This window comes from Ornithodoros turicata, chromosome 4 (assembly GCF_037126465.1).
Source record: "Ornithodoros turicata isolate Travis chromosome 4, ASM3712646v1, whole genome shotgun sequence".
NCBI lineage: Eukaryota > Metazoa > Arthropoda > Arachnida > Ixodida > Argasidae > Ornithodoros > Ornithodoros turicata.
In genome coordinates, this window is record NC_088204.1 from 14239563 (window position 1) to 14266431 (window position 26869).

Here is a 26869-nt window from a genome sequence, read left to right on the forward strand (position 1 = left end):
GATATGCACACATTAAACAATTATTGTAACCGGAAACTACACATTGTTTGTTTTACGAACTTTGCAAACAGTAGCCCGCAATAGCAACAACAGCTTATTCTGACATTTTAGATTTAATGATTCATTCAATTATGGATCATGAATGATCAGGCCCAAATTTACTTCCTCTGCAAAATAAACCGATCAAGTGAAAAATCAAGTTCGATCGCCACCAATGATATGTAATACCTAATTGATAATAAACTCTGCACCACATCTTCAGCACTGAATACCACCGTTTGTATGGTATACAGAATTTTGGTATCTTTTCTTCCTCATTATGGTGTACTTCGATTTCTGAATATTAGGTTATCGCACTTAATGTTACTAAGATCAATGAGACGTGGTGCAAGATCCTCCAACGTTTATATGCACAATGCAGTTCAGCTTGCACTAAACTGCAGCTGATCACAACAGGGTCCACTGGTTGAGGTGGAACCAGAAACGTCACAGCCTTCCTGTGCATGATGATACCTTGCAACACACGGGAAGTTAGCGTAACAGAGCGAGACTTGAATAGTATTGTCTGCTTGTATTGAATCAAACACACCTTTTCGTACTGTGAGCTATGGTAAGTATAGTGGTTCACAATGCTTACGATCGCCACTTTAAAGCGGCAACCCGGACCCCAATCAAAGCTAAACAAATTCACACGTCACATTGTAGTCACTGTGCAAAACGTTCCAAGTAAATTCACATAAATGATCTGTAATTGGATTTTATAGACAGCGGTTTCATCACTGTGATACCACTCTCAGTAACTTCCAGTTGTTGGTCTGCTAAGCAATCTGGCCACCCATTCCAGACAGAACTTGATTAGATTTTACAATAGTTCAAAACAGTGCTCGGTCATCCTTATGTCAGTCACACACTCCTGTGACAACCACCAGGGTGCAGTAGATCAGGCTTATGTCGCCAGCTTGGTACGGTGTGGCCGCTGAACCACCGATTGGCATTCGCGATTTGCTGCGTATCGTCACGGCACTTGTCTGAGAGTCTCCCTGATTTCAGCAGCTTTTTGGCAAGTTCCCTGACAATCCCCAGGCTTTTCCAGCCAGATAAAAATTCCCCCGACAATTTCCGGTTTTCCAGGTTGGTAGACAGCACGCTTTCTGATGGTTTATGTGGGGGGGTGACATTTCAGAAATTTCATACAACATTTCGGTGTTGGTGGTTCCAGTTTGGTGTAGAACTAAATTAATTAAAATTTTAAGTAACTGAATTTTAATACAATTAATGTGGCTACTGGAATAAAAATAATTTAGTTCAATTAAGTTGAACGTCACTAAAGTAGATTCTACATCGTTGCAGGACTCTCCAATAAAATTCCCACCTAAATTATCTAAAAAATTATGATGTCCTTGTGACTAACTGCAATGCAACTGTAATATAAAATTCAGTCGACTGCTCCAGGCTGTCGCTTCAATGTATAATGAAAAGAGCCTCTCTTGCTGCTGCATAGATTGCAAACTGGGACCAAGAAACTATGGGAAATGCTGATGACTATGGCATGAACATAAGAAAAACTATGCAATACACAGTGTGTTCAATCGCAGTACCACACATTGTAAATTTTGTAAAGGGTTTCATTGGACTGTTAGAAGCAGTAAGAATATTACAAGACTGACATTTGGCTTGAACTGTACACCTGCAAAGAAGCAAACAGAGTAGCAGCTTTAATTGTGCATTTCAAAGCACCACCGCTCAAATATCTTTTCAATGTGGGAAGGTGAGCACGGCATGATTTGTGTATGTGCAGATACACCATACAGTAACGTTTAACACCACAGATTAGAAATGGATACAACGCACATGCAGGTTCACACTTCATAGCATGTTAGTTTAATGCATTTCAATTACACTGACTGCACATGACTCGAGCCTGTTTGATGTCACTTAAAAAAGGTAACAGACTGTTCGCTAGTTGCATCCTTTCATATATAGTAGCGCTATCAGTTTTAACCTTCGCTGGTGCATTCTTGTTCACATAATCCACAGAATGAGAACACATAATCACGCTGCAGCTTTTGTGTAAACAAAAACAAAGCTGTCCCTTCAGCCTTCAAGCCTCCAAGGTATCTGTGTACTACCAGAGTCAGTGTATAAATAGAACATATATAAAAGGAAAGCGTGACAACGTTTCTGCTTAAAAGAACTTTGCTCGAGCATTGAATGGTGTTTGGGAAACAGCACAGTCAGAAGTTAAAAGATCTAAAGAAGGCATTAACCTCTAGAACTCACTTTCACGTACATGGTGTTTATGTTTGTTTGTTTTTTGTTTTTTTTACTGATTTTTTTTGCAAAGGCTATGGGTGAGCTAAACGGCCAGGCGGAGATCCTCTCAAAGAGAATATGTCACTGCTTCCCACAAATTCACCGGCTAACTCTTTAATTAGGGGCTTTCAGGCAAAAGTGGGAAAGCAGAGTGGGTGACAATCCTCGTTGAAAGCCGTGATTATTATTATTAATTTTTTTTTAAATCTTGAAATGAGCATGTGCACTGAAATATCCATCGCCGAATTTTGCTACGCAAATGAGCCGAAGCCCGAACTGCATGCATCATGAGCGCGGAGAGGGCAGCGCTCATTCGAAGTCGGACAGCCACGTGCTTTGGAGGGATGGAGATGATTTGGACTGGTGCTGACCTGCTGGCCAGATAAACCGCTTTGTGGCCCAGATAAGCCACCGACGATGAAGGTCATGCGTGTACGCATGCGTGCACGGTTTTGGTTTCGGCTAATCTGCAAAGCAACATTCGGCAATGGATATTTCAACGCACATGCATGCTTGCTTCAGGGCTAAAAAAAAAAAAAAACTAATGGAAACACTTTTAACGAGTATTGCCTCCCATCCCGCTATCTCGCTTTCCCCCAAAAGCTCTTACTTAAACAGCTGACGAATTTTAGGCAGTTAGACATCTCGTGGTTACACACACTCTTCGAGGGGATGTCCACCTTGGCTGCGTAACTCAACTGCAAAAAACAGCATCTATGTGCTGCTCTCATAGCTTTTCGAGAAAAAATACGTAACGAATAAAAAAACAAAAAGAAAACAACCTGTATACTTTGTGAAAGATGTGTTAGTATTCGAAGGAGGTAATTCAAGACAGTAGTTTGTGTATCACACACACACACGCAAAAATAACAGACAAGAAGAAAGGTAATAAAAGCAACTGAACTTTGTAAGTGCTATGCAATACATTTTGGTGACTATTCCGGGCCCACGGTACATACGTGCCCCATTCATGATGGGTGAAAAACGTACAAATGGAGCACATTTGGAAGCACACATGTAAACTGTGCCTTAATTTGAGCCATCTTCTTATGGGTGCGTCAACATATTTACACTTCATTTTTCTGCCACAAGTAAATATGTACATACTCAGTTGACTAATGCCGTGTGCACAGACACTGTACATTAAGGTTAGATTTGACTTTGCTGCAGCGCAGGCACAAAAATGTGTCATCTTCACGAAAAACTATAATTTGTATGCACCTTTATGTACACTGCTGCGTCATCAAAGCCCAACATGCTTTGAGCAAGCATGGTTTGCACGAGACAGACCTTCTGAAATTGGGCTGCTATTGCAGCGCATGGTGCAAAGCACAGGCAGAACACAGTTTTTAACCCCATGGCGGGGCTGGAAGAATGAACGAAGCCAAAAAATGGTGGTCTCCAAAAATCACAACTGTACAAACGAAGAAACGGAGGTAGGGTAGGTTAATGTCCGCTTATTAGTACTTCAAAAACGAAAGAAGCGAAAGTTTTTTTGTTTTTTTTCGATTGAAAAACACAGTGTGCAGGATATTGACGATTTGTTAACAAGCAGTCCGGTTTGTATTACGTGTTTTTTTTCCCCCAAAATCTTCAATTCAATTAATTAATGTTAATTTGGCACAGTGTAATGCCTCAGACTTAATAGTTCTCTCACAAAACAGAGATCATTTGAGAATACATGAGATTTTTCTTTTTGTTCTCTTCCTACTACATCAGACTAAAGATGTAGTATTTTACACTTATCAAAACAGTAAGGCATCAATAACGTACACAGCCCCCGACCGATGTTTCGGACATGCTCACTCATTCGCACACCGTCACAGGACGATCGCTCACCCCACTGAGTCGATGTATAGCATGGACGATCGCTACCGTTCCTCTACACCGAAGTCGAAAGTGGCCAATTCCAAGCAGGTGTTGCGCAGGCATTTTGAAATTCCAAATAAATCTTGTCAAAACGAGAAAACAAAGAAAGACGAAAAGTCAAGCAGCAGTCGAAAATGCTACTGGACGTCACGGAAGGATTTCAGCAAGGACAGCCACTAGAGGCTTGAAGACGTCCTCCATGGAAGAGGAGTACGTAAGTAGGTAGTAAGTGAAGTAGTAAGTAGGTTCGCAGACATGTACAGTGTGCTCTGGTCATATGCTAAACTAACCAATGACAAGATCATTCGGCGAGTTCTCGACTCACCATTAGCAAGACAGACTACGAATACAAGGTGTGAGACTGGGTGTAGCAGTCGAACTCTGAACTGATTAACAGTGACAAAATACAAGCAGATGTGACCACACAGGAACAGAAGTACACTCAACGACACAACACTAACCCCCCCTTTTTTTTCAGCAACTTAACTGAATAAAAGCAGTTTATTTTTTATGAAGTTTGTTTTTTCAGACTGCTTGATTAGTCAGACGTTCGCACAATCCCCGCCGAGTCCAAAATATCGGTCGGTGACTGTATTTCACTTTTCCACCTTGTTGAACGCCGACTGACGCAAAGGTGAACTGAATAATAATAAAGCTAAATAATCTCACAACGCCAACCCGCAACTCTAACTAGTTCTCTTGTAGTTCTGTTGTAGGATATCTTGTGCTTAGGCCTCTAGAAAGAGGCTAGTAGTACGCAGAGCATATTGTCAAAATTTAAAAAGTGAAAGAAAAATATTACGATTGTGGTCAGTTCAAAAACAGCATAGTTGCACACACAAGCGACTATGAAAGCTAAGAAACAATATACAGTGCAATTCCATTAATTCGAATTCGAAGGGGACCGAAGATTTGTTCGAATAAAGCTGAGTTCGAGCTAAAGGGAGCCACTCTGAATGAGAGCTTGATGCGTTGGTAGCACGTGCTAGCTCGTTGGAGGCGCGTCATTGGCCCGGCACATTTGCAGTCATGCGATGACGAAAATATAAGAGGCTGTTTCTTTACAGAATATTCATTTACAAAGAAGCATCGCAACAGCTCAGGCCAGAAAATAATCTTACACGTGCTTGCGTTCGTTTGTTCAGCCGCGACTCTCTAAACGCAGTTTACGACGCTAAGCCCAACCCAATCGCAAACCCAATTCGATAAAATATCAAATTGCTGACTTTTTCTTGGCTATGTAGTCAATAGGAAGTCTTAATCTCCTTGCTCTGCCGACAATGAGTAAGCGGGATCGTTCCATGCTGGTCGCGTTTGAGCGCACTGCTACGGTGGTTTGTTCCTTACTCCTCTTTCCTCTGGCAGAAATATCGCTTTTATGAGAAAAATGAACTTATAAGTAAACTTCGTAAAGGTGTCCCCGACACTCCAGCAGCATGCACGCCGGCACAAGGTCGGCTCTTCCAAGCCGACGCGTAGTAGGGCGCGGCCCTGCAAATTGTGGTGTGCACGTTCATATATTCAAATTACCGGCCCATTGGAATACACGATGCCTTTGCCGGGACACGGGCGACAGTTCAAATTATCTGGAAGTTCGAATTAACGGGATTGCTCTGTACTTCGTATTAAAGCATTACCTTCCTTTTCCACCGAACCTCAATGAGGGTGAAAACGAGGCCATATTACAGAGCCCTCAGTGCACAATAACGAAAGATTATGCTAAAAAAATACACGTAAAAAGATACGCTGTGTCCAGCACTTGTTAGTGTCATATCTCTCAACAGGCACTGCCAGACGTTATATATTATCTGGACCTTGACGTGGCACACTTAAAACGTGTGCGAGTCCTTAAAAGTCAGAAAGAGGAGGAGGAGGAGGAGGAAGTTCTTACGCTCTTGAGGTGAAGGAATGCTCAGAGACAGCTGCTGTGTTGAGAGTAATCTAACCCTTGTCTTCAGCACTGCTGTCACATTCCGAGGAGGGCCTCTGCTCATCCGCATCATCTCCTGGGTGGTCATCACCGCTGCTGTCCGGAAGGTTGATCCGCTGCCGCTTTGCCGGACTGTGGACCCCACCAAAAGAAGAGCTGTCCGCAGAGGATTGAGTGCTGGACAAGTGGTAGGCAGAAGCAGACGACGAAGGGTTGTTCTCTTCTGCTGACTTTAGCGTGGCCACTCGCCAGTCGAGGGCACTGAAAAGCTGTTCAGCGTCTTTCGCGTTTGCCTGCGAAATGAAAGGTTTGAAACAGGAATGAGGACATGACAGTTGAAGTCGTTGGAACGCAACCCATACCCTTCAAAATTATCTGAAATTTCAATTATCACAATTCATTCACAATTTCATTATTATATATGTCGCAACTTGCGATCATATCTGTAATCCTTTGCAATACTTAGCTATGAAGGGTAGTTCGCATACACTAATATGGTACTAGATCAGATTTGTAGGAATTACTTGTTAGAAGTAATTGTGTCACAATTACAACTAGGTCGACAGTACTCAGAAAGTAAGTTACAATTACACAATGTCTAAAGTAATCCTCGATGTAATTATCTATTGAGAATGTAATTAATTGGTTTACAGGTCTGATCATGAGTGCTATGACAAGATGGCACACGATTACAGTGTTGTGTGCCTTCCTGTCCTCGCTCAGATGCAAATGTTCTACATTGTGGAAACTATTGCATTTCCACCATGACTGGATGGACAGATACAATAACGAATTGCTTCGTGTGAGTATACACTCGAAATTTTGAGCCTTTGGTCGAACAAAACCTCATTCAATAAGGCCTTCAACATAGATAGTGAAACTCAGGAGTAGTGATGGCCGAAATTATTGTGCGAAAATAGCGCATTTGTCAGTAGAAATCATGCTGCTTCACGTAGGATAAAATATGATGGTGCTCAATGCGTAGTTAGCACCACTTAAATCTTGGACTAACCTGAATGAGGTACACACGAATGCCATCTGGGTCGATAGCTGACGTCTGCACAGTTTTAGAACTGGGATGCTCAACCACCATCCCTGACCAAACTTTTGTGTTGAGAATAACTCTCAGACTGCCCTGGGTCCTCATCACTAAAAAATGATTAACAGAAAATCACATTCATATGTAGCAGAAGTTGAAAATTATGCAAGTTGGTAAACATAAACTTCAAAGTAATGAAAATTAGGGAAAATACACCATGGTGTCTCAAAGTGAGAGTGTTATTACACCAAAATTGTAAGAAAAAAAAAACATGCACAAAACTATGCACAAGCACAAGTCCAACATAGAACAGAAATGTCAGTGGAGAGTACATCAACATTAAGAAAAACGTGCTACAAATGACAGGCTTCAAGTTTGAACTGTGTGCTTCAACAAAGTTGAGCTATGCTTCCGAAACCCTCCACTCTATGCGTATTCTCTTCATTATATGTAGGATTGCGTATTTCAGCATTTATTTTGTGCAAATCCCTGAGATGTACACTTCGCATTTAAAATCTGCTCTAAAATATGGCATTAGGTAGGAAAATTATGTGCAAAAATTCTGGTGCCCTGTGGATCTGCCACGCAGAAATCTATGGCGTTCCACACCAGATGAGCAGGTAAAGCAAGTCAGACTCACCAACTGTTTCTGCACGGCAGATAACTAATTTATATAAATTGGAGAATGTTCACAAGCATACATTTGATATGAAAATGACAACTAGTGGCATGGATGAGCATGAAAATAAAGCTTTCGGCAACAGGAAGCACGAGTCTAAACAGGAAACATTACTAGCCCTCCGACTAAAAGAAAAAAGATGTTCTCATGTACAAAACAGTTCAATATCCCCTAGAAAGCATCAGATCTATTAGTAAACCAGCAGCAACGCTGCTGGGGTATACAAAGACTATAATTAAATAAAACACACATCTGCACAGACTGCAACTTGATTGTCGTTAACCCACGATTACGTACTGAACACTGGTCAAGTGCAGCACTCACCGAGCCGTGACTGCAAGACCCCTTCGACCTCACGGTCGTTGAGCCTCAAATTTCCCCGCCCTCGCTCTTGCCACGAACTTGCTGTCTTGTCAAACGTGAAAAGCTTGCAGTTTATCTGTTGGCATGAAGCACAGATGCGTTACGAGAGCTAGCAGACAAGGGTGCTTTGTATTAAATAATATCTTCATACAAAATCAGCAGAAAAAAATACTGAAAGAAAGACAAAAACAGAAAAAGTCTTTCTTACAGCAGTCTTCGATTGACCTTTTTCACATTCGCGCTGTATCCAAGCGGCTCTCCAGTTTTTTTGTGTTTTTTTAATTTAAACTTTTTAATAATTTTAATTTAAATCAATTAAATTTTAAATTTAATTAATCTAAATTTAATTTAAATTAATAAATTTAATTTTTTAAATTTTTTTACACCGCAAAGCAACTGTGGCTATGAGCGGTGTACAGACATGGACAGATGGAGAGAGGACAGCAGGAACGAGTGGGAGACAGGGGGGTTAGTATGCATCCTGGGCCGACTTCAGGAGGAACTGTGCCCACATTCGTCTGGAAGTCTTCGGCTCTCCAGTAAACCACCCCCGGCACGAGCCAAAGCAAACCCACATGGGTAGCATAAAGGACCAAAACCGGTTCTTGAAGTGGAGCCGATTAGTAAGCGCGGTGTCCCCCACTGGTCCCCACTCCCGTCTGCTCCAGTCAGCCCCATCCAGCGCCATCTATTGAATACGAAGAAAACCTTGTTTGGCGCACTTGGGGTCTCAGTGCATGCACGTATGTGGTTGTGCAAAAGGTCCACTCAGGTTCAACTAGGAGATCTTTTCCTTTTTATCAGGCGTGGACGTTGATCAGCTGTGCTGAATGCACAGGGCTTACTTTCCTCCTGCAGTCTGCACTAGTGCGTCTCAATTTACGATTTGCAAGTTTGTTTTTGCAGCTTCTTCCGTTTTATCCTAATTGACGATGATGCAAATGGGGATAGAAGGCGGGCAAAACGGGCAAAAATGGGTTTTACCGGGTATAACCTTAACACAGAAGGCTCTAGCTATGTGGGATTTTTTAGGCAAACCCCACGGGATACAATGGTGTTTCATGAAGTCTGGTCTCACCTGCAAGACGTTAGATTCATTTTCCTCTCCTGTAACGACCGTCACCTCGTCGTACCTTCTTTTGACTTGCCGTGACTGGTACTCCTCTGCAGACTCTGTCAAGCTCTTTGTCTGCTTGTTTGCCGCTACAAGTAAAAGCAAGGGCTCTCAACAACAGGCACACCTGGACCACAGACGTCGTCCACGTTCCCAGAACGTGATGACGATACCTGAAGCAGACAGGTCGGTCGCCTCTTCAGCAGGGGGGTTTGGTTGAGTGTTCTGGATTTGCTCGAAAGTTAGTTCGGATTGTGGGGACACCACCGATGGCCAACATTCCAAGGATCCCTCGTCGTAGTTCTAAACGTCAAAAAGGTATGCCATTAGAAGTGTCGACAATACGAAAGGTCCAATGTCAGAGTGCCACAGGCATTGAAGGGGGCAGTGAAAGGATTGCTCGAAACCCAGCTTAATTAATCAAACACTCTATCTCAGGAGCGGCAATGTGAAATATTTCCGCTGAACTTCGTGTCGGGTGTTGCGCTGGCATCATCCGCTAGAGTGCTCTGCAACCAGGGATCATCCAGGGATTTCCCTCCCCCCCCCACACACACACACTCAAACTGCCTCTCAGAAAGGCCAAAAAAGCTCTATAAGCCGGTAGATACAAATATCATTTCCATGGCATTCCAACACCTCCCCAGTTCGATAATCCTTTACATACAGTTGAATCCCGTTAATTCGAACTCTAATACCCGAAACGCACGGACGCAGGATCCACATCGTGCACAATCGTGATTAGGCAGAAATTGCGACCGTCCTCAGGTGCGGACAAAGCGAGTCTTGGCGACAGAGATCAACGACGCAGACGCTTGTCCCGCGTTCGCGAACATGATTACACACTTCAAGGAGGGTTGGCACAGGCGCAGTGGCCTCCTTTCACTTCTTCGCCTTCTCTCCACTCGCACTGCCGGTTCCGGGCCGGCACGAAGGCGGTGATGGCAGCGGCCCGAACGAAGAAAACAACATTGACAAATGCTAAAACAGATGAAATAGCATTTGCATTAATGCGAATATATTTAAAGTAGACATCCTGGACCAATGTTTTTTTTTAAATTTGAAACTTCAGTGGGTATTGTGCAAAGCTCTCGCCAGACGGCGTCAGATGAAAACCTGGATCACGAATGTGAAGTGCGAACGGCGCGGCGCGTCCAGCGGGATTGCGTCAACCAGGATTGCGGGTCGATCCAGATCGTGTATGACAGTGCGTTCTGGGTTTAAGATGACCGAAGATTTGCTCAAATAAAGTGAAGTTCGAACGAAAGGGGGCCGCTCTGAATGAGGGCATGCTAGACACGTCTGAGACACATCACTATAGCTACACGGCTCGCTAGTCCTTGCCGCACGTTCGCAGTCATGTGATGGCGGAAATATAAAAGGCTGTTTCTTTCCAGAATATTCATTTACAGACAACCATCACACCACCGCAGGACAGAAAATAATGTTATACGTTAATTTCTTCAGCTGCAACACTATAAAGTTTTGTTTGCGATGTAAGTCCAACCTGGGAATACTGCCACCAAAATTTGAGAGATCATCATATTGCTGCCTTTTTCTTGGTTATGTAGTCAACGGAATGGGTTTTGGTTCCCTCAAAACAGTGAGCCTTGCTTGCTTTGCAGACGACAAGTGAACGGCGTGTGTTTCGTGCCGGTCGCATTTGTGCACACAGTTGAAGTGATTCGTTTCTTAGCCCTCCTTCCTCTGGCAGAAGTATCACTTTTCTGACAAATGGACTGTAAGTAATAAGTAAACTTAGCATTTAACATTTAAACGCCCGTTGCTTCAGAGCTGATGCATAGTCTGAAGCCGATGCAATCGTGTTTGAATAAGCCAGTGCACACGTTCATCTGCTCAAATTACCAGGCGTTTTCCCCCATTGAAGTACGCATGGCTTTGTCGAGACCCGAGCATCAGTTTGAATTATGAGATTTCAAATTAACGGGATCACACTGCATTCCTGGAACCACCTGGTCGTTACACTTATTGGGTCCCCCAGCATCAACCTCTCTCATTCTCTTACGGGCCCTCGGAAGGAGTTGAGGGGTTGTAGAGGGCGTGCAGATCAAAGGCCTCTCAAGCACACTGCAGTTGCTCTACCGTTGTTGTTCTTATGCAAGAATGCTCCTTGTTTCTCGCACTGCAGTCAGAAATGAAAAATATATGAAGGGCCTTTTGCTGTTCCTTTAAGTTTCACCAGGAAGCGGTATAATCTTTCAGAAAACTGGATGGGGGTACTCAACAGGAAATGCCGGGTCCTTACGAAACCCACATCCAAAAATGAGGTATTAAACACAGTGGAAATATACTGTAGGGTAGGTCTCTGTTGTCTAAAACAGCGTATGTCTTGTCGTGTTTCAAGTAAGGTAATGTGTTACAGAAGAAAGTTAAAAGCACCAACACAGGGGACACAGAACCACACACACATACACAGGGGACAGACGATTACTCACAGAGGCTCTTTCACGCAGGTTCTCTCCGAACACGAAACCTTCTGGAGGCGGAGCCGCTGGGTTTGGAGACGTACTATCGAGATATATATTTATACGATATTAAAAAAAAAAAGACATACTTTCTAAGTTTATCAAATGAGAAAGAAACCCATCAGAAAAACTTACGAGTCATCTAATGTTGAGTTGAGAAGGCCAGAAGAGGGCATTTCTGCGTGAAGCAGTCTTGAGCCGTTTTTCACATCCAGAGCGACGCTATTGCTTTCGGACTGAGACGAGGAGTCGTTTGTTGTCCCGTTACTCATTGGCTCACAAGTGGAGCTCACTTCTTTGCCATCTCGCGCGGCATCCTTCTCTTCTGACCCCGAGTTTTCTGTGAGTAAATGTCACTATGATGAGCTTCCAAGCACAACAGTAAGTTTCGGTTCAGAACTTTCAGGATGCGGTCTGGAGGAGCACTGCACGCTTCAATAACCCTTCACCTGAAGTGACTGTGAATCCAAATATTTTTTTGATCGTACCTTTGTGTACAACTCCGAAGTAATGTGCGTATATTACTTAGAACTTCCATACTGATGTCAATATTTTGCGATATAAGCAAATTTAATTCTTCTAACAGACCTGGCCCAAAGCAGACCTAAAAGAAACGCGGACACATGTTCTCTTATGACGATCACCGAGTAAAATATTTCTACGAAACTTGCAGCCAACGATTTATAATTGGATTTTATACGCAGCACTTTCACTGCCACGACATCAGCATCAGTAGCTCCCACTTTTTGTTTTGCTGAGTAGTCGAGCCGCTGATGCGAGAAAAAAAGCGTATTGATTATGTGTTATCGTGACTCAGAACAGCTCTCAATGACCTTTATCTCACTGTCCCTTCAAGGAGATGTGAAGCAGCACATCACAAATATTTCTGGTTTGCGCAAGAACACAAACCTCGTGCGATAACCTGCGTTGCAGTGCATGTACGGTCTGAGACTGAATATATGTGCTGGTGATAACGCACATCTACGCCACATTTCACGCAAGTCCGTTGTGATACTTACCCAGTGCTGACGCATTCGTCAACTTCAATTTTTCAGCCTGAAATTCAAGGGGAGAAGGTCGAAGCACCACCTTGCTTGCCGAAGACGACACGGCATTGTCTGCGCGAAGAAAGGTCACTCAACTTTAGTTCTGGGACAAGTCGAGCAGCCCTTTGCACTTTAGCATTTAAGCCTATTCAGCATTCACGCCGCTACTGGTACGAATGACATACCTGAGCCCAAGACTAATGTTGGAGGAGCTACGATGGGCTTTGATTCTGAGAAAGACAAAGCATGTTTGTTTAGCTACCAGGGGCATTTTATAGGGTACTCAAGGAACTGAGCCCTTTTCTGACAGCTGACGGAAATAAACAAACACATTCAGCCAACAGGAAGCCTCTCAAGAAGAATTATCCAGCTTATCTTAAGAATTTATACGGCGTAGCTTTGGGACAAGTGTCACAACGCCTTTCAGTGGGTTTCAACATGGGAAAATGTTGCAAAGCTTATTCAACCACATACAAAGATGGCATTGCACATGAAGAAGCGTACTTGATGCACTAGTGAACTATGGAAGGTATCTGCCATACCTTTGTTGTCAGTACTGTCGGCAACACTTCTCGTCGGTGTTGTGGTTTTTATAGCAAATGGATTTTGAGATATTCGTGGTAGACCCACCATTCCGGCTGAAAACAATGATAGAAGCTGTCAGTAACTGCCACAACGAAACAACCAATCATATTCTACAATAAGTCATTTGATTTGTGCTCCAATCCACATACGTTGTCCACACTCATATATCTGCAAGGTACAAATGTGCAACAATGTCCATGGGAATACGAAACACGTCTCATCAAACAATAAATGTTTACTGTATCAAATAATGAAGGCAGAGACATACCAGTGCTGGAAGCCAAGCAAGAGCTGGACACTAAACCCGTATCACCATTCCCCGGGTTCGCACCTGTCACAAGAATATAGGAAAACGTTCAGTAACCACGGATATTGGCAGCGACCACAATCAGACACTGTTATCTGTCAAGCACAACCAACGTTCGGAACTGTCGTCTGCAAAAATAAACGCACGCGAAACTGAACCTAGGGTTTCAACACTACGCGTTGAATACCGTGAGAAACAACAAACACTGAACGAAAAACGCCGCGGAAAACAACTTCATGTAGAAGCTTTTGAAGCAGCACTCAAGCACAAATTAGGCCAAATCACCAAAACCCGACTCTCGCAGCAGCGGTATTTTTCCACTCGAACTTCACGTCAACGGCGTGATAAACCGCCGGTAGGAACCGGTACAACAGAGATCACCGGCTTTCAGAAGTGTTCAGGGGGATAGTGCTTGTGACGCTTCATCATTCGGTCCCGCCTTTTGCTGGCATTTTTCTACACAACGTGCGTATAGTAAATGAAATGCGTAGAATCGGAAAAGGGTGTACACATCATTAACTACGGCGGGCAAAGTGTTAAATTGATTTACGTGGTCTCGACGTGTGATTTTCCCACAGAATCCTGAAATGTCGAACGTAAGAAAGCAGCGTGAGGCAGGCAAATCTGTGAAGTGTTTAACATAGCAGATACGCTTTGCGGCAAAACGATTTGCACAGTGGTAATTATAATGCTATTCTTTACTGCGATATCTGAAACGCGGTCCGCCGAGGAACGGTGGTAGGAATACATGGAAACAAGCTTTTATCATTGTTTACTTGAGTTGCATTCGTTCGACCCTTTCCCAACTTCGAGAGCCAAGGAACTAAAAAAAACGTTATTCTTATCGTCGTTTCGACCGGTCCTACCGAAGGCAATAAATCTCCGGTGGAGATGGCGTGGCTGCTTGCCTAATTTCCCGCTATTTTATTGGATAACAAAGAACCTATTCTTTATTTTCGCTCCAAATTTACCAACCTCACCTTTCTCCGCCATCTTTGTGGCTCCGTTTTTTTGACCAATGAGATGCATCCTGGTAAAACGGAAGAAGCGTTGCCAGACGGCACTGCAAAAGCGTTGTTAAAAGAAAAACTGTAAAAAATTAATTACAGTTTTTTTCTTGTCCGAAACGAGTATATTTGCGATTTGTGAACTGAAAGAATTGCTTCACGCTGACGGGTAAATGCTGCCTTAATTTTTGAAGCTGCGTACATGGTGACCCTTTTGTGTGTGTGTGTTTCGCACGTCACATATTCATGTCACCGTACAATTCAATTGTTCGCATGTATAGCTCCCTTTTGTGAAACAAAGTGACCAACGAGAAGCTTAGGCTGTACATAGCTCTTTACACTAACGAATAGCTGACCCATGAGTAGACATCTGAAACCGAAACTAAAACTAAACCATACATTTCCTCATACATTTTACCAACACCATTTCGTTCAGCATGCCCAAAGCGTGCATTCCATATACCGCCGTGGACCAGGACTTCCCCAAGGCAAAGTACTGCTTTTGTAGTGCAACGAAAATGAATTAATAACGATGAAGCTCAACCATACGATGAAAAATGTAAAGGAAACCCAAAATTCATATAAAAATTCTCCCATATCGTACAAAATTACTTTCGGTATCTTAGTATTTACAATTATCCAAAGCTATACTTCCAGTTATTACCTTCAACTGCCTATATACAGTACTTCCTGCTTTCAGACATATGTCGGCAGTTCCCTTAGAAGTCGACCCAGGACGCACATTACCTCAGTGCGTCAGTCGTGACGTTGCCCACCTTTGTGAGGCCGACAACGGCGAACCCTTTCACCAGCACCACCTCCACCACTTCCTGTTAAGCCTTGTGTACGGGGTTGATTGGCTTCTTAGCAACTTAAACTTTTATACGATGTCTATTTGACTGATTTTTACGTGAACTTTGCACGTTGCGTTTGAACGTCGTTGTTTTACATCTAGTAAGCAATGTCTTTTGGAGTGCATATCAAAGTACCGTAATAGTGCAAGGAAATAACGGAATAGGTCATAGGCACTGTGTAGGAATTATTGCGGTTTTTTTCTCTAGTTTTTCCTTGTTAACTTTTCTTAATTTACAGAAACGAAACTGAAACCTCGCTAAAATCGCGTAGATACAGGCAAGCTGGAGGAGGAAGTTCATATAGTGAAGAACAGAAGAACAGTGGAGAAACAGCGATACATTGTAAATATCCATGTCGGCGAAGGGCGGACACGGCTTGCTCGACATTGCAAATTGAAATTCCTACACAGTCTTAGACACACTCGCGATTGAACAAATGCTCCATTGTAGGAGGAACACCATGAAATGAAGGAACATCAAATGACTTCTGTTTCTGTCTCGTTGCCATAGTAGCGAGGGCCTGCAATCGATCTGCACGTTATCAATAGAAATCTTGCCATAAACTTTTTATTTGTCGACCTATATCTTTTGTGACAAGGTGAAAACATTTCAGTGGAACTACGAAGAGAGTATAAAGGAAAGCGTGCATTACCATTTCATAGCAGACGACAGTTGTCACGGTTGTCACACCGTCGGTGAATCGTGGGCTCGGTACGGGCAGACGTCACTCTGGTGGCACGTGACATTGTCTTCTGGCATCGACGCTGCAGTGCTGCAGTGGTGTGTCCCATTGCATAGTTGCTGTGCTGTGGCATAGCAGAGGGCAGTTCTTTGTCATGTGCGCCTTGCAGTTGTAGCAGGGAACGCGGCGCTTCTTGTTCTTCAAGGCAAGCTTTTTCAATCTGATGTACCAGTAGCTGTACCGTTCGTTTTGCGGTGTGACTGTTGTTCTACAATGACTGTCTCATTTGTAAATACCTATTGACAGCTTTTTGTTACTGTTATCGTTCAAATGATCGCGAGACGCCTTTGTTATAACATTGCTTATTATTGCTCTAAAGACCTGTGCGACAAATCTGCGGACATCGAATGCAATCAGTGGCGGATCGGGGGGGGGGGGGGGATCGCCCCTGAAACAGTGATTTCCCCAGAAATTCACTGCTGAGGGAGTGCCGAACTTTCAAGGGGGGGGGGGGGTATGCTTGGTGAAGGTTTCACTTACGGAATTTTTCTTAGACACTGAAAGAATCGTGGCACAATGATGACATATCTGCATAGCTTTCCCGTTTTATTTGTACATGTTATTACGCTCGAACACAGTACAATTGAATATATATTCATTATGAACGGCATTTCAACATTGAGATGCATAATTGCACGACCGATAAAGACAAAACACTATAGCAACTTGTCTCACGAAGCTCAATGAATCCCTAGCAACCAAAGGTGAAAACCCTAGACGAAAAAAGCGGAATACCTTGCTTGATTGAGTTGGGCGCAAATGGTTCTTGATGAGCCACATTGAGTTTGCGTGCCCGCACGCATATTTACTCGTATATGCGCGCAATATATGCATTGAACAGTCACTTTCAAATGATTTTGGACAAATGCATGGTACGATCATCTGCATGACTGTGGTCCTACAGCATAAGTTTGACTGTACAGGATGTAATTCGCTGCGCCGGACTCACTACCAGAACGTGTTGGTGACCGAGCTGGGTGGGGTCCCTCCCCTGGGGGGGGGGGGGAAATCCCTGCCCTGAAAACATTAGGTTGAACATGAGTTTCCCCTTCGCCTTTCCCTGTTACGGGCTTCAACAAAGACACCCCCCTGCAAAGTGTGGATCCGGCCCTGAATGCGATGTGGATGTCTATGCTATTGACAAGCACAGTTACTAAGAATAATATATGTAGGTAGACTTGTACATTGTTGTTCGAGTTTGATTGTTGTCAACTAATCTCTTTCATCCTGTGAACAGAGTTAGCTGTACTCCTGTTGCATAGTATTTAGTCCTTTCGTGATGGGCTGTTACAGCGTTCCACTCCGCCCGGAAATCCACTCCGCGCCGTTAGCAAAATTATGGCTGACAAAAATGTCTGGGCCCGCGCTCGCTCGTTTTGAATATCTTATTTTTAGTTCAGTTCCACGATCGAAATCGAACGCTTCTCAGGAAAAGCAGTTGAACACCGGATAACGGACTTCAAGAATCGATGCCAACTTCTTTTTTCGCAGCTATCCCGGTTGGCAACCCTAACATATAATCATCTGCTTCCGCCTTCCGCACTTGCAGAAGAGCAACATTATCGCGCGCGAAGAGAATAAATATGGACGTTTTGCCTTTTTCATTGCGTGTCGCGATAGATGAAGAGAACAGGATGCAGCAAAGACAGACCGTTTAATCGATACAGGATGAAACGACTTCTTGCTAGCACCTCTTTTACGTGTCGCAGTTAAGTAAACTGCTCCGCGTCACGGTACCGTGGCGAATATGGAATTGTTTAGCAGAAGACGTGGGTTGCGAAGCAGAAGAAGGCGTTGCACAGCTTCCTGTCATTTCCAGCTGGTAAATGGCAAACACTTTGCCGACGGCTCGATTGCCTTTTGCTTTTGTGAGCATTCGTGCATACCTACAGTCTACATAAATATCGATCTGAACGGTCAACGAACGTCGGGCACCTGTACTCCTGAACGGTGATTGGTGTTCTCTTCGCTTGAAGGTTGTGTTTCATTCGATGCACTGCTACGCGCTGCTACCACAACGATGCGAAAAAAAGCCTTCATGGGCGTGCGCTCTTGTTTAGTTAGGGAAATAAATGTCTGTTGTTTTGCTTTTTTGTTACATTGTAAACAAACTTCCGCCCGTGAACAGTCTTTTGCAATTTTGCTCGCGTGAACCCACGGTGAGACACACTTACGATCCGGGAGCTAATAGTAGTATATTCTACTATTCTTGTTTTCGCGCGCCAGCAAGCCTACCAAATGATCATATAGACTCAATTATAACCGTAGGACCAGACCGAGTGAATAGAATGCCACGACCAGTGTCAGCACAGACACGCAATGATACTCAGATGAAGATGACCGTTGCCAAGCAGCTGCAGACAGCAGAAGATCCAGTGGAGAAGTTGAGACTGCTCTGTCTACAGCGTGGCTCTACAGGGATTCTGGGGCTTGGAAGGTGAGTTAACATATTTGAGTGTACCGCACTCTATGTTCTAAAAAGAACTGAACTTCACTCACCGCATAGCACGCTGTGCGCCAACCACTGCCACGAATGTCAGAAAAAATAAATAAATAAATAAATAATGCTGCCGTGATGTTGTACGTAGCACTGCGGATAATTTCGAGCACCTGGGGTTCTTTTGACGTGCGCCCGGCGGAAATCTCAGACACACGGACGCATGACAGCCTGCACTCTAAAAACAGAACTTCACCGCACAGCATGATCTGCGCCAACCATTGCCACGAATGATAGGGTCATCGCTCGTGATTCGAAAAGAGAGAGGGGAGGGGGGCGTACGCCTTTTTGCGACAATTTGGATATATCAAAATTGTCACAGAAAGGCGTACGCCCCCCTCTTTCTTCCAATCAGAAGCGATAACCTTATCATTCGTGGAAATGGTTGGCGCAGAGCGTGCTATGCGGTGAAGTTCTGTTTGAAGCATGCTATCCCTTCTATGTTGTTCCAGCCTCAGAACATCAGTTCTTTCATGTTCGTAATAATTCGCTTGAGTAAAATCTGCGCAGTTTTTGACCGACATATTTCGTATATATGTTCCTGACATATCCCAAAGGTTACGGATCTACCACAAACTTTGTAGTGATTTTGTTGCGGAGTCCCACTTTAAAGGGTCGGCCGTGACCGTTCCAGTCGATTTCGAAACTATAGTGTCGTTTTATTCCTCGTGGACCACTGACCACCCACGGTACGAAATAATGGCGTAGTTTGACTGTTATTCTATTGAATACGTGACAAGAGCAGACGCCGGATGTTGAGAGTAGGCCGGAATTCCCTCACGAGAAAACGTCACTCCCTAAGAACCGATCTGAACACGGCCTTGAGAAAAGGAATGCCGCGGCCGTGTGGGCGTCCGGACGGCGCCTTTCTCCTCCGAGTGCCACTCTCTCACTCCTCCGCTTAGGGAGTGACGTCACGTCTAAGGAGCTCTGCAGCTGCGGAAGCAGCGCAGATCTTCAAAATTCGTTTATTTGATATCTAAGCACTTTTCGGGCGAAAAAAATAGCCAAGTGGATTGTCGGCCGACGTAGAACATAGTGGCATCACTTTTTAATAGATGGGTTTCCGGATGCGTCCATTAGAATGGCCTACAAGTTTTCCCAGATGAGGACCCGCCCAATTTTTGTAACAGAGTATTTCGACGCATGGATGACAATGGCAGCGGAGACCTGTCGCGCGAAGAGTTCGTCAAAGGATTGGACGACAGCGGTCTCAGTCCCTTCCTGAGCGACGACGACTACGACAAACTCTTTGAGCAGTTCGACGCGGACAGCTCGGGAGCCATCAAATTCGACGAATTCATCCGGGCTATACGGGTAAGGTCTTTTTCTTTCTTTTTTTACGTTAAAGATCACTGCAATAGACCTCCCCCTGTACAACAAATGACGTCATACTGTTCGACGGCGCCACCAATTTGGTAGAGTTGAACAACGCTGGAAGCTAGGGGCGAACAAGGTCACGCCCGAAAGCCACGGTCTTGAGGGGATTACAATGGTCCCTGGAAGGGACGCGACCTTCGGTCCTACTTTTCTTTCAATAGGAAGTTGCGAACAAGTGTCCATTCGTGGAACCCTGCCCTCCCCTTCCGATTTGCTTCGGTTTCAGTCTGTCTACAAACGTCATGATGACTTTTCTCTGGTAGAGATCTATTATCTGTGTGGAACACCCCTGTCATACGGGCAGACTTTAGTGATCATTGAAGCCAGTGGTGGTTGGAACACAGCCGTTTATGAGGAGAGTTTGGCCATTCTTTGATCTTCTGCCGCCCGGAGGTGGGGGTTCGCCGTGACGTCAGACCTGCGTCATCGCTCCTCCCACCTGGACCTAATGAAAGGCGAGCCGCGGTGGCACGGCGATATTTCCAGGTTGTTCTTCCGCTCCAAAATGGCGGCACTGGCCTTGGCGCCGCCCGTCCTGTGACGTGTAAGTGATGCGCTTTTAAACAGGCTCCTCCCATTGGCCAAACTCTTCCAATACACTGCTCTGCACTCTAAAAGCAGAACTTCACCGTATAGCGCGCTCTGAGCCAACCATTGCCACGAATGATAGGGTTGTCGCTTTTGACTCGAATAGAGAGAGATGGGGGGCGTACGCCTTTTTGTGGCAATTTGGATATATGATAATTCCCACAAAAGGCGTAAGCCTCCCTCTCTCTTCGAATCAGAAGCGATATAACCCTACACTCTAAAAGCAGAACTTCACCGCATAGCACGCTGTGCGCCAACCATTGCCACGAATGATAATGTTATCGCTTATGATTCGAAAAGAGAGGACACGTACTCCTTTTTGTGTGTATTATAATACATCCAAATTGACCACAAAAAGGCGTACGCCCCCCTCTCTCTTGGAATCGGAAGCGATAACCCTATCGGTCGTGGCAATGGTTGGCGCACAGCGTGCTATGAGTTGAAGTTCTGTTTTTAGAGTGTCGTTGAACATGCGTAATAGCACCACCAAGCACTGTGAGGGAACTCGTTACGGAGTATTTTGGGAAGTTGACGCATTATACCCAATGTGGCGCAATGAGCACGTTCAATGCAGAGCCGTATATTGGGAGAGTATGGCCATTGGGAGGAGTTTATTTTAGAGCGCGTCACTTGACATCACGCGATGGGCGGCACCAAGGTCAGTGCCGCAGTTTTGGGGCGGAGCGACCGCTTTGAAATCTGCCTGTGCCTTTCAGTCCGCCATTTTGGAGCGGAGGTACAGCCTTGAAATCTCCCTCGCCTTTCATTTAGGTGAGGTGGGCGGAGCAATGACGGTTCTGACGTCACGGCCACGCCTCCCATCTCCGGGTGGCAAAAGATCAACGAATGGCCAAACTCTCCATGTAAACGACTCCGGTTCAATGGACATTGGTTCAACGTTCATTGAAGACTTCACTCGTGACAAGAGTAATAGCTTCGGTATCGGCACTTTGAAGTGATTTCTTGAAGGCGTGTGTCTCGCTTTTGAGTGACAAGCAGTTCCCAACCACGTTTTTACAACCAATGTCGGTGTTGACGTAAAGACAAGAGGGGATGAACTGGAAAATGCAAGTAAAAAGAAACATGGAGATGTGGGCTACCCACTGTAAGAAAAAAAAAAAGAATAATTTTAGTGCTACACCCATTAGACCCTCTCAGGACTAACTGCGAAATTTAGGGACTTTATTCCAAAGCGTTCGTACTACTGGGGAGTAAATTTCATGGTAAAGGAGTAAGATGAAAAGTAACTACACTTTAAGGGATGAGGAGCGATTACACTCCAGTTTACTCGTTTTTGTTTTCTTCTCCTTCCTCCTAGAGTATGGATGCTGCCGAATTCGATTCATTTGATTGGCAATAACTGTCGGACCCTGATGTGGTTCGGAAGAAGGAGCATTGCTTCGAGTTTCCCATTGCTAGGCGAAGAACGTCAGTGACTTGTGGAGGCAATGGAATATAGCTGCGGTTTCTTATGCCTTTGAAGTTATTCACAATTTGGGAAAACTTGGTTGGTGAGGTGACCTGCAGAGGTTAGATGGTTTCGTACGTATTTTGTGACGAGAAAATTGTGCCTGCAAATTCACAGATGTCGTCCGTAACGACCCAAAATTCCCACAGTTTGATGATGACGTTATCGCTTGGATTCGAGAACGAACGTTGATATGACAAATTTTCAGCAGATTTTGTTTTGCAGATTTCAGCAGCGGCAACGATTTTGCAGCAGATTTTGCAGATTTTTCGCAGCTTTTTCAGACCACATTTTGACACACGTTTATACACTTATCAATGCTCCGTAATTTTATCTTGTGAACGTGTCCCTCGCGTTTAGAAATCCGCAGGCGTGGTGACGGAACGGGTTGCCGTATAGTGCACGCTCAGACGGACAACGTCACGACCTCAACAACGCCGAATATCCCAAGCAGCAAAATGTACTGAAAGTCGAGTGCAATAGGGGTGGACGGGTAGGCGGAAGGCCTTGAACAGACTCCTGAAACTAAAGAACATTGATAATACACATGCCGTCCACCCCTATTGCACTCGACTTTCAGTACATTGTGCTGCTTGGGATCCTCTGGATGTACGAATAATGTCCTAACGCATTCGTACGTCCGATGGATATCCTCAGAATATCCTTGGGACGTACGAATCCGTTAGGACATTATTCGTACATCCGTAGGATATTCGGTGTTGTTGGGGGACTATCGCAAGGGTGATCGTGCGTCCTGGGCCGACTTCGAGAAATATGCCGACATTTGAGGAGAACCCAGAGGAAAAAAAATCAGACAGCACATCCTGCGCGCGCCCAAATTCGAAATCGGGTCACCGCAGGCGTAGCGATAAAACCAAGGCATATAGCATATATGAGAAAGCCATTGCGGTGATGTTTTTGTGAGGTCAGACCGGATAACATAGGACCGGTCAAGTATGTCTTCGAGATGACTTTATCTGGACGCGAACTAAGAAATAAGGCCGCAAAAATGTTTACGCTAAGATTTGCGGGACAAAGGTTAAAAACGAAGAGAACACGCCGTAGCGAAGTTACAATTCAGCCTAAAGCGACTTTAGGCTGAAGGGCTCTAAAGTGGCTGGTCATTACAACGACTTCCACCAGAATTAAAGCGAAGAGTTTCACACAAAAAGCTAATAATTTACGTGACGAAGTATAGATGACATAAATGTTTATGTGAACATACACAATCGCACGAATGGAACTAGCAAAGCACATATCTAACGCAGATGTAAAATTAGTATTTGTACCCTAGGCATGTGACTCAGCATTTCGGTCGTACACACATAGCATCATAAATTATATTGATGAACAGAGAAGCGAAAAAATCTACACCGTTGATCAGTACCACGCTCAATCACCATGACAACTGAAACCAAGCGAACTCATATACTACACTCAACTCACACCGTGCCCAACCGTGTACCAGTCTGAACTCATTCCAATCCAAGTCGAGTCGGAAGAGCACAGATCAGAAAAAATAAAAATAAAAATAAAAAATCACAGAATATGACTTATACTGCAAGGCAATCCCAGAAGCACATCGCTATACTACACATCGTTTTCCGAATGGAATTCCGAAATTGATGGGCAAAAAATCAGCAATGAAGTGTAAATCTTGTTGAACAGAGATCTCACTTAGAAATTACTAAATACGTATGGATTTTTTTTAATTCCCTGGTAGCGCCGCGAAGCAACTGTGGCTATGAGCGGCGTACAGGCATGGACAGATGGAGAGAGGACAGCAGGAAAAATACGTATGCCATCATAAGACAATAAACCAACCGATCGGAAAAATTCAATTTAGTTTTATGTAACGGCACCAGAAACGTGCCACCTTGGATTCCCTGTGAACATTATTTGTGGCGAAGCGGAATACGGGTTGAGGCCATTGACGTATTCATGTAATTGTTGTCTATTCCACGCGACTGTAGGAAAATGTGGGACAGTTCCCAGTTGGTTTCTTTTCAAAATTCCCCATTATGCACAATCATTGCAGTGCATTTTAGCAATCCTTCAGTGTGCTTCTCAGTTTCGGCTCATAAATCCCATAATTGAAGAGTTAATGAACGAATTTTAGGTAATTTTTTATCTTGCTTACATACGTACTTACATTTACATACTTTACATACACACAACTTACATACATAGTTACATATTTTTTCGTGAGAATATCCTCTCCTGGCCGTACAGCACAACTCATAGCTTTTTTTAAATAACAATTCTGTAAAGGGCACCCTGTTTAGAGCCTTTTTTTTCTCAATTCGTTACAGAATTATTATTAAAAACACTAGCAGAGTAAAATAGATGCCGTTTTGATAGGTTGGTTATACGGCCAGGCAGACATCGATCCTGTACGACAGCGTATATGCAACTGCTGGACGCGTGACTCGCTAAAATTCATTAATTGACTTATTAATTAGATGTTTTATGGGAAATGCGGGATAGCAGAATTGGAGCCAGCCATTATTCAAATCCATCGTCTTGGAGATAAGTTGCCAAATTTCGCTGCGCAAATGAACCGAAACTAGAACTACGCAGTATTTGAGAGAGAGAGAGAAAGGCAGAGGAGACCAACAGAAGCCTTCTATTGTTTCCAGCCTCGTATGGGCCCATCACGAGAAGCCATGGTAATGAAGGCATTCGAGAAGCTGGACCGCTCTGGGGACGGACAGATCACATTCGAGGACATCCAAGGTGTCTACAGTGTCCAGTCGAACTCCGAGTACCTGAACGGCCAACGTACAAAGAAAGAACTCTTGACGCGGTTCTTGGCTAACTTCGAAGAAGGAGGCGTTGTGGACGGAATCGTGAGTTTTTTGTTCTTCTTCTTCTTCTCCGGTTTCTTCGTTTTTTAAAGGAGCATGGAAGGGCTCGAAGAAAAGATATGCCAGGTGGAGTAGAAATTCGGATTTACAAGCCTTGGGATCAGGGATTTTCCCAGCACCCCTAAACCCCAAAAGCGCTAACCCTATCATTCGTGGCAATGCTTGGCGTACAGCGTGGTATGCGGTGAAGCTCTGTTTTCAGAGTGTACGGGACACCAACACACCTCCAAAATGAAAATTCTGGGAACATCCCTGCCTGGGACACACACCGTGTATTCACACGTGCAACATCCTCGCCGGGAGATTCTAGCGGAAGAAAAGGGTGCTCGCGGAGCCCAAGTACCGCCCCGCGTTATGTCGAGCATTCACACGATGCGGGAATATAAGGAGTGGCGTACTGCGCATTTAGCATACGACACTTAGCAGATGACACCGCCAACATCTTTTCCTGTCGTCTGCTACGGAATATCTTGCGGCATGACGCAGGGTATCGACCATCGGTTAGCAGTGCACGTGAAGACACGACATTGAGCGCTCTCGTTCACGTGACAGCAGAAATCTATGACGTTTTTCGCATCTTCCGCTGAAGTATTTCGCGCGTGTGAATACACGGACATCCGCACGAAAAGTACGAGCGCAGCGCGCAGGTCTGGTGCACAAGAGAGCTTCCAACCTCACGCCGGGTAAGCAAAGCCCCTTCCTTCGGCTGCCTGTCTGTGACGTCATCTCATCCCTCCAATAGCGAGGCGTGCGCCTTTTTTCTTTCTTCATTTTAGCGGTTGTGATTCGCGCCGCGCGTCTCACCGTCTGACACCGACAGTCGACGGGACAGCTAGTCTCGCTCCGTAGCAGACGCTTCTCGGTAGCCAATAAAAGTGCTCGGATGAGCTGAGGTCGCAACACGCGACGAAAAACCAGGGGGAGATCAGCGCTGCTGCTCACATTCTTGTAAACTAATCTTCTCGGGAAATTCACAATTACGGAAGGAGACATTTTGCGTGACGGTTCCTGAAGGTTCATATCCCGCGAAATAAATCTTCGAGGTACCCTCCGTGCTCCTCTAAGCCTTTCCCACAAAAAAGGGTAAAATCTGTGTTCCTGATCGAAGGTGACGAAGGAAGAGTTCTTGGACTACTACGCCGGGGTGAGCGCTTCCATCGACGAAGATGGTTACTTCGACCTCATGATGCGCACTTGCTGGAAGCTCTAGGTCATCTCACTTTGTTTAGCTATCTTCATTTCCTCCAGGAGCCAACGAAATATCTACCATTTTGTGATGTCTACTCGTCCGTGTAGAAATAAAGGCCCTCAAGCCGAGACTTTCGAGTCGCATTGTTATCGTTTTGGCGACGGTAAACATTGGAGAGGGTAAACGCAGGGGAGGGTAAACATTAGATAAACCACGTGGCGACGTGTCTGTCCAATCACAAGCAGCAATAAGGGGGAATTCGCAGATCGGCATGGATCCACAGAAGAAGCCACGTGCGCATCAACCTTGAAATGTTGATATGTTAATGTTAATGTGAAAGGCGGGATCAATAATGGCGTCCCTCCATGGGCAGTAGGTGAGAGGGGGAAACTGGCTAGCTGCGCAGACAGCTGACGTACTGGCACAGCGTATTTGGCAGCAGCACGCAGCCATTTCAACGATGCATTTGAACACGCGTGCCGTTTTGCCTTGGTATAGGCGGACCTTGGTGTGAACGGACGTAGTGTACGTACGTAAAAAGCGCGA

At 44.6% G+C, this 26869-nt stretch overlaps 2 protein-coding genes across 12 annotated transcripts; one reads left to right on the forward strand and one right to left on the reverse strand.

Moving 5' to 3' along the window:
- Nucleotides 1–1604: 1604 nt before the first annotated feature.
- On the reverse strand, nucleotides 1605–14739 carry LOC135391130 (ran-binding protein 3-like). 7 transcript variants are annotated; one of them, XR_010421867.1, is made up of 13 exons: nucleotides 14712–14739; nucleotides 13693–13755; nucleotides 13382–13477; nucleotides 13025–13069; nucleotides 12813–12911; nucleotides 11929–12133; nucleotides 11764–11836; nucleotides 9481–9610; nucleotides 9272–9396; nucleotides 8155–8269; nucleotides 7125–7261; nucleotides 6074–6405; nucleotides 1605–1687 (listed from the first exon to the last, which is right to left on the reverse strand). XR_010421867.1 is itself a non-coding variant. In XM_064621228.1 (12 exons), exons 1-12 carry the CDS (start codon nucleotides 14722–14724, stop codon nucleotides 6124–6126), a joined length of 1383 nt encoding a protein of 460 aa, XP_064477298.1. In that variant the 5' UTR covers nucleotides 14725–14739; the 3' UTR covers nucleotides 1859–6123. The 7 variants fall into 7 exon arrangements, 1 of the variants encoding a protein (XP_064477298.1); XR_010421870.1 differs by lacking the exon at nucleotides 14712–14739 and adding an exon at nucleotides 14508–14529; XR_010421869.1 differs by lacking the exon at nucleotides 14712–14739 and adding an exon at nucleotides 14282–14300.
- LOC135391132 (calcyphosin-like protein) lies at nucleotides 14092–26453 on the forward strand. Of its 5 annotated transcripts, none has more exons than XM_064621234.1 (6): nucleotides 14092–14196; nucleotides 16255–16479; nucleotides 18603–18771; nucleotides 19995–20148; nucleotides 24907–25116; nucleotides 26243–26453. In XM_064621234.1, exons 3-6 carry the CDS (start codon nucleotides 18623–18625, stop codon nucleotides 26342–26344), a joined length of 615 nt encoding a protein of 204 aa, XP_064477304.1. In that variant the 5' UTR covers nucleotides 14092–14196; nucleotides 16255–16479; nucleotides 18603–18622; the 3' UTR covers nucleotides 26345–26453. The 5 variants fall into 5 exon arrangements, with proteins under 5 accessions (XP_064477304.1, XP_064477305.1, XP_064477301.1 ...); XM_064621231.1 differs by having other exon boundaries at nucleotides 14117–14196; nucleotides 19965–20148; XM_064621232.1 differs by having other exon boundaries at nucleotides 14135–14196; nucleotides 16258–16479; nucleotides 19965–20148.
- Nucleotides 26454–26869: the final 416 nt, after the last annotated feature.

Excerpts from the sequence above, each read along its gene's own strand:
- LOC135391132 (XM_064621235.1), top strand. The coding sequence starts at position 18,623 with ATGCCACGACCAGTGTCAGCACAGACACGCAATGATACTCAGATGAAG. Across the intron at positions 18,772-19,964 it reads GGGATTCTGGGGCTTGGAAG|AGTATTTCGACGCATGGATG; the intron begins GTGAGTTAACAT and ends TTTTTGTAACAG. Across the intron at positions 20,149-24,906 it reads AATTCATCCGGGCTATACGG|CCTCGTATGGGCCCATCACG; the intron begins GTAAGGTCTTTT and ends TATTGTTTCCAG.
- LOC135391130 (XM_064621228.1), bottom strand. Across the intron at positions 12,912-13,024 it reads AACATTAGTCTTGGGCTCAG|ACAATGCCGTGTCGTCTTCG; the intron begins GTATGTCATTCG and ends TTCTTCGCGCAG. Across the intron at positions 11,837-11,928 it reads AACTCAACATTAGATGACTC|TACGTCTCCAAACCCAGCGG; the intron begins GTAAGTTTTTCT and ends ATATCTCGATAG.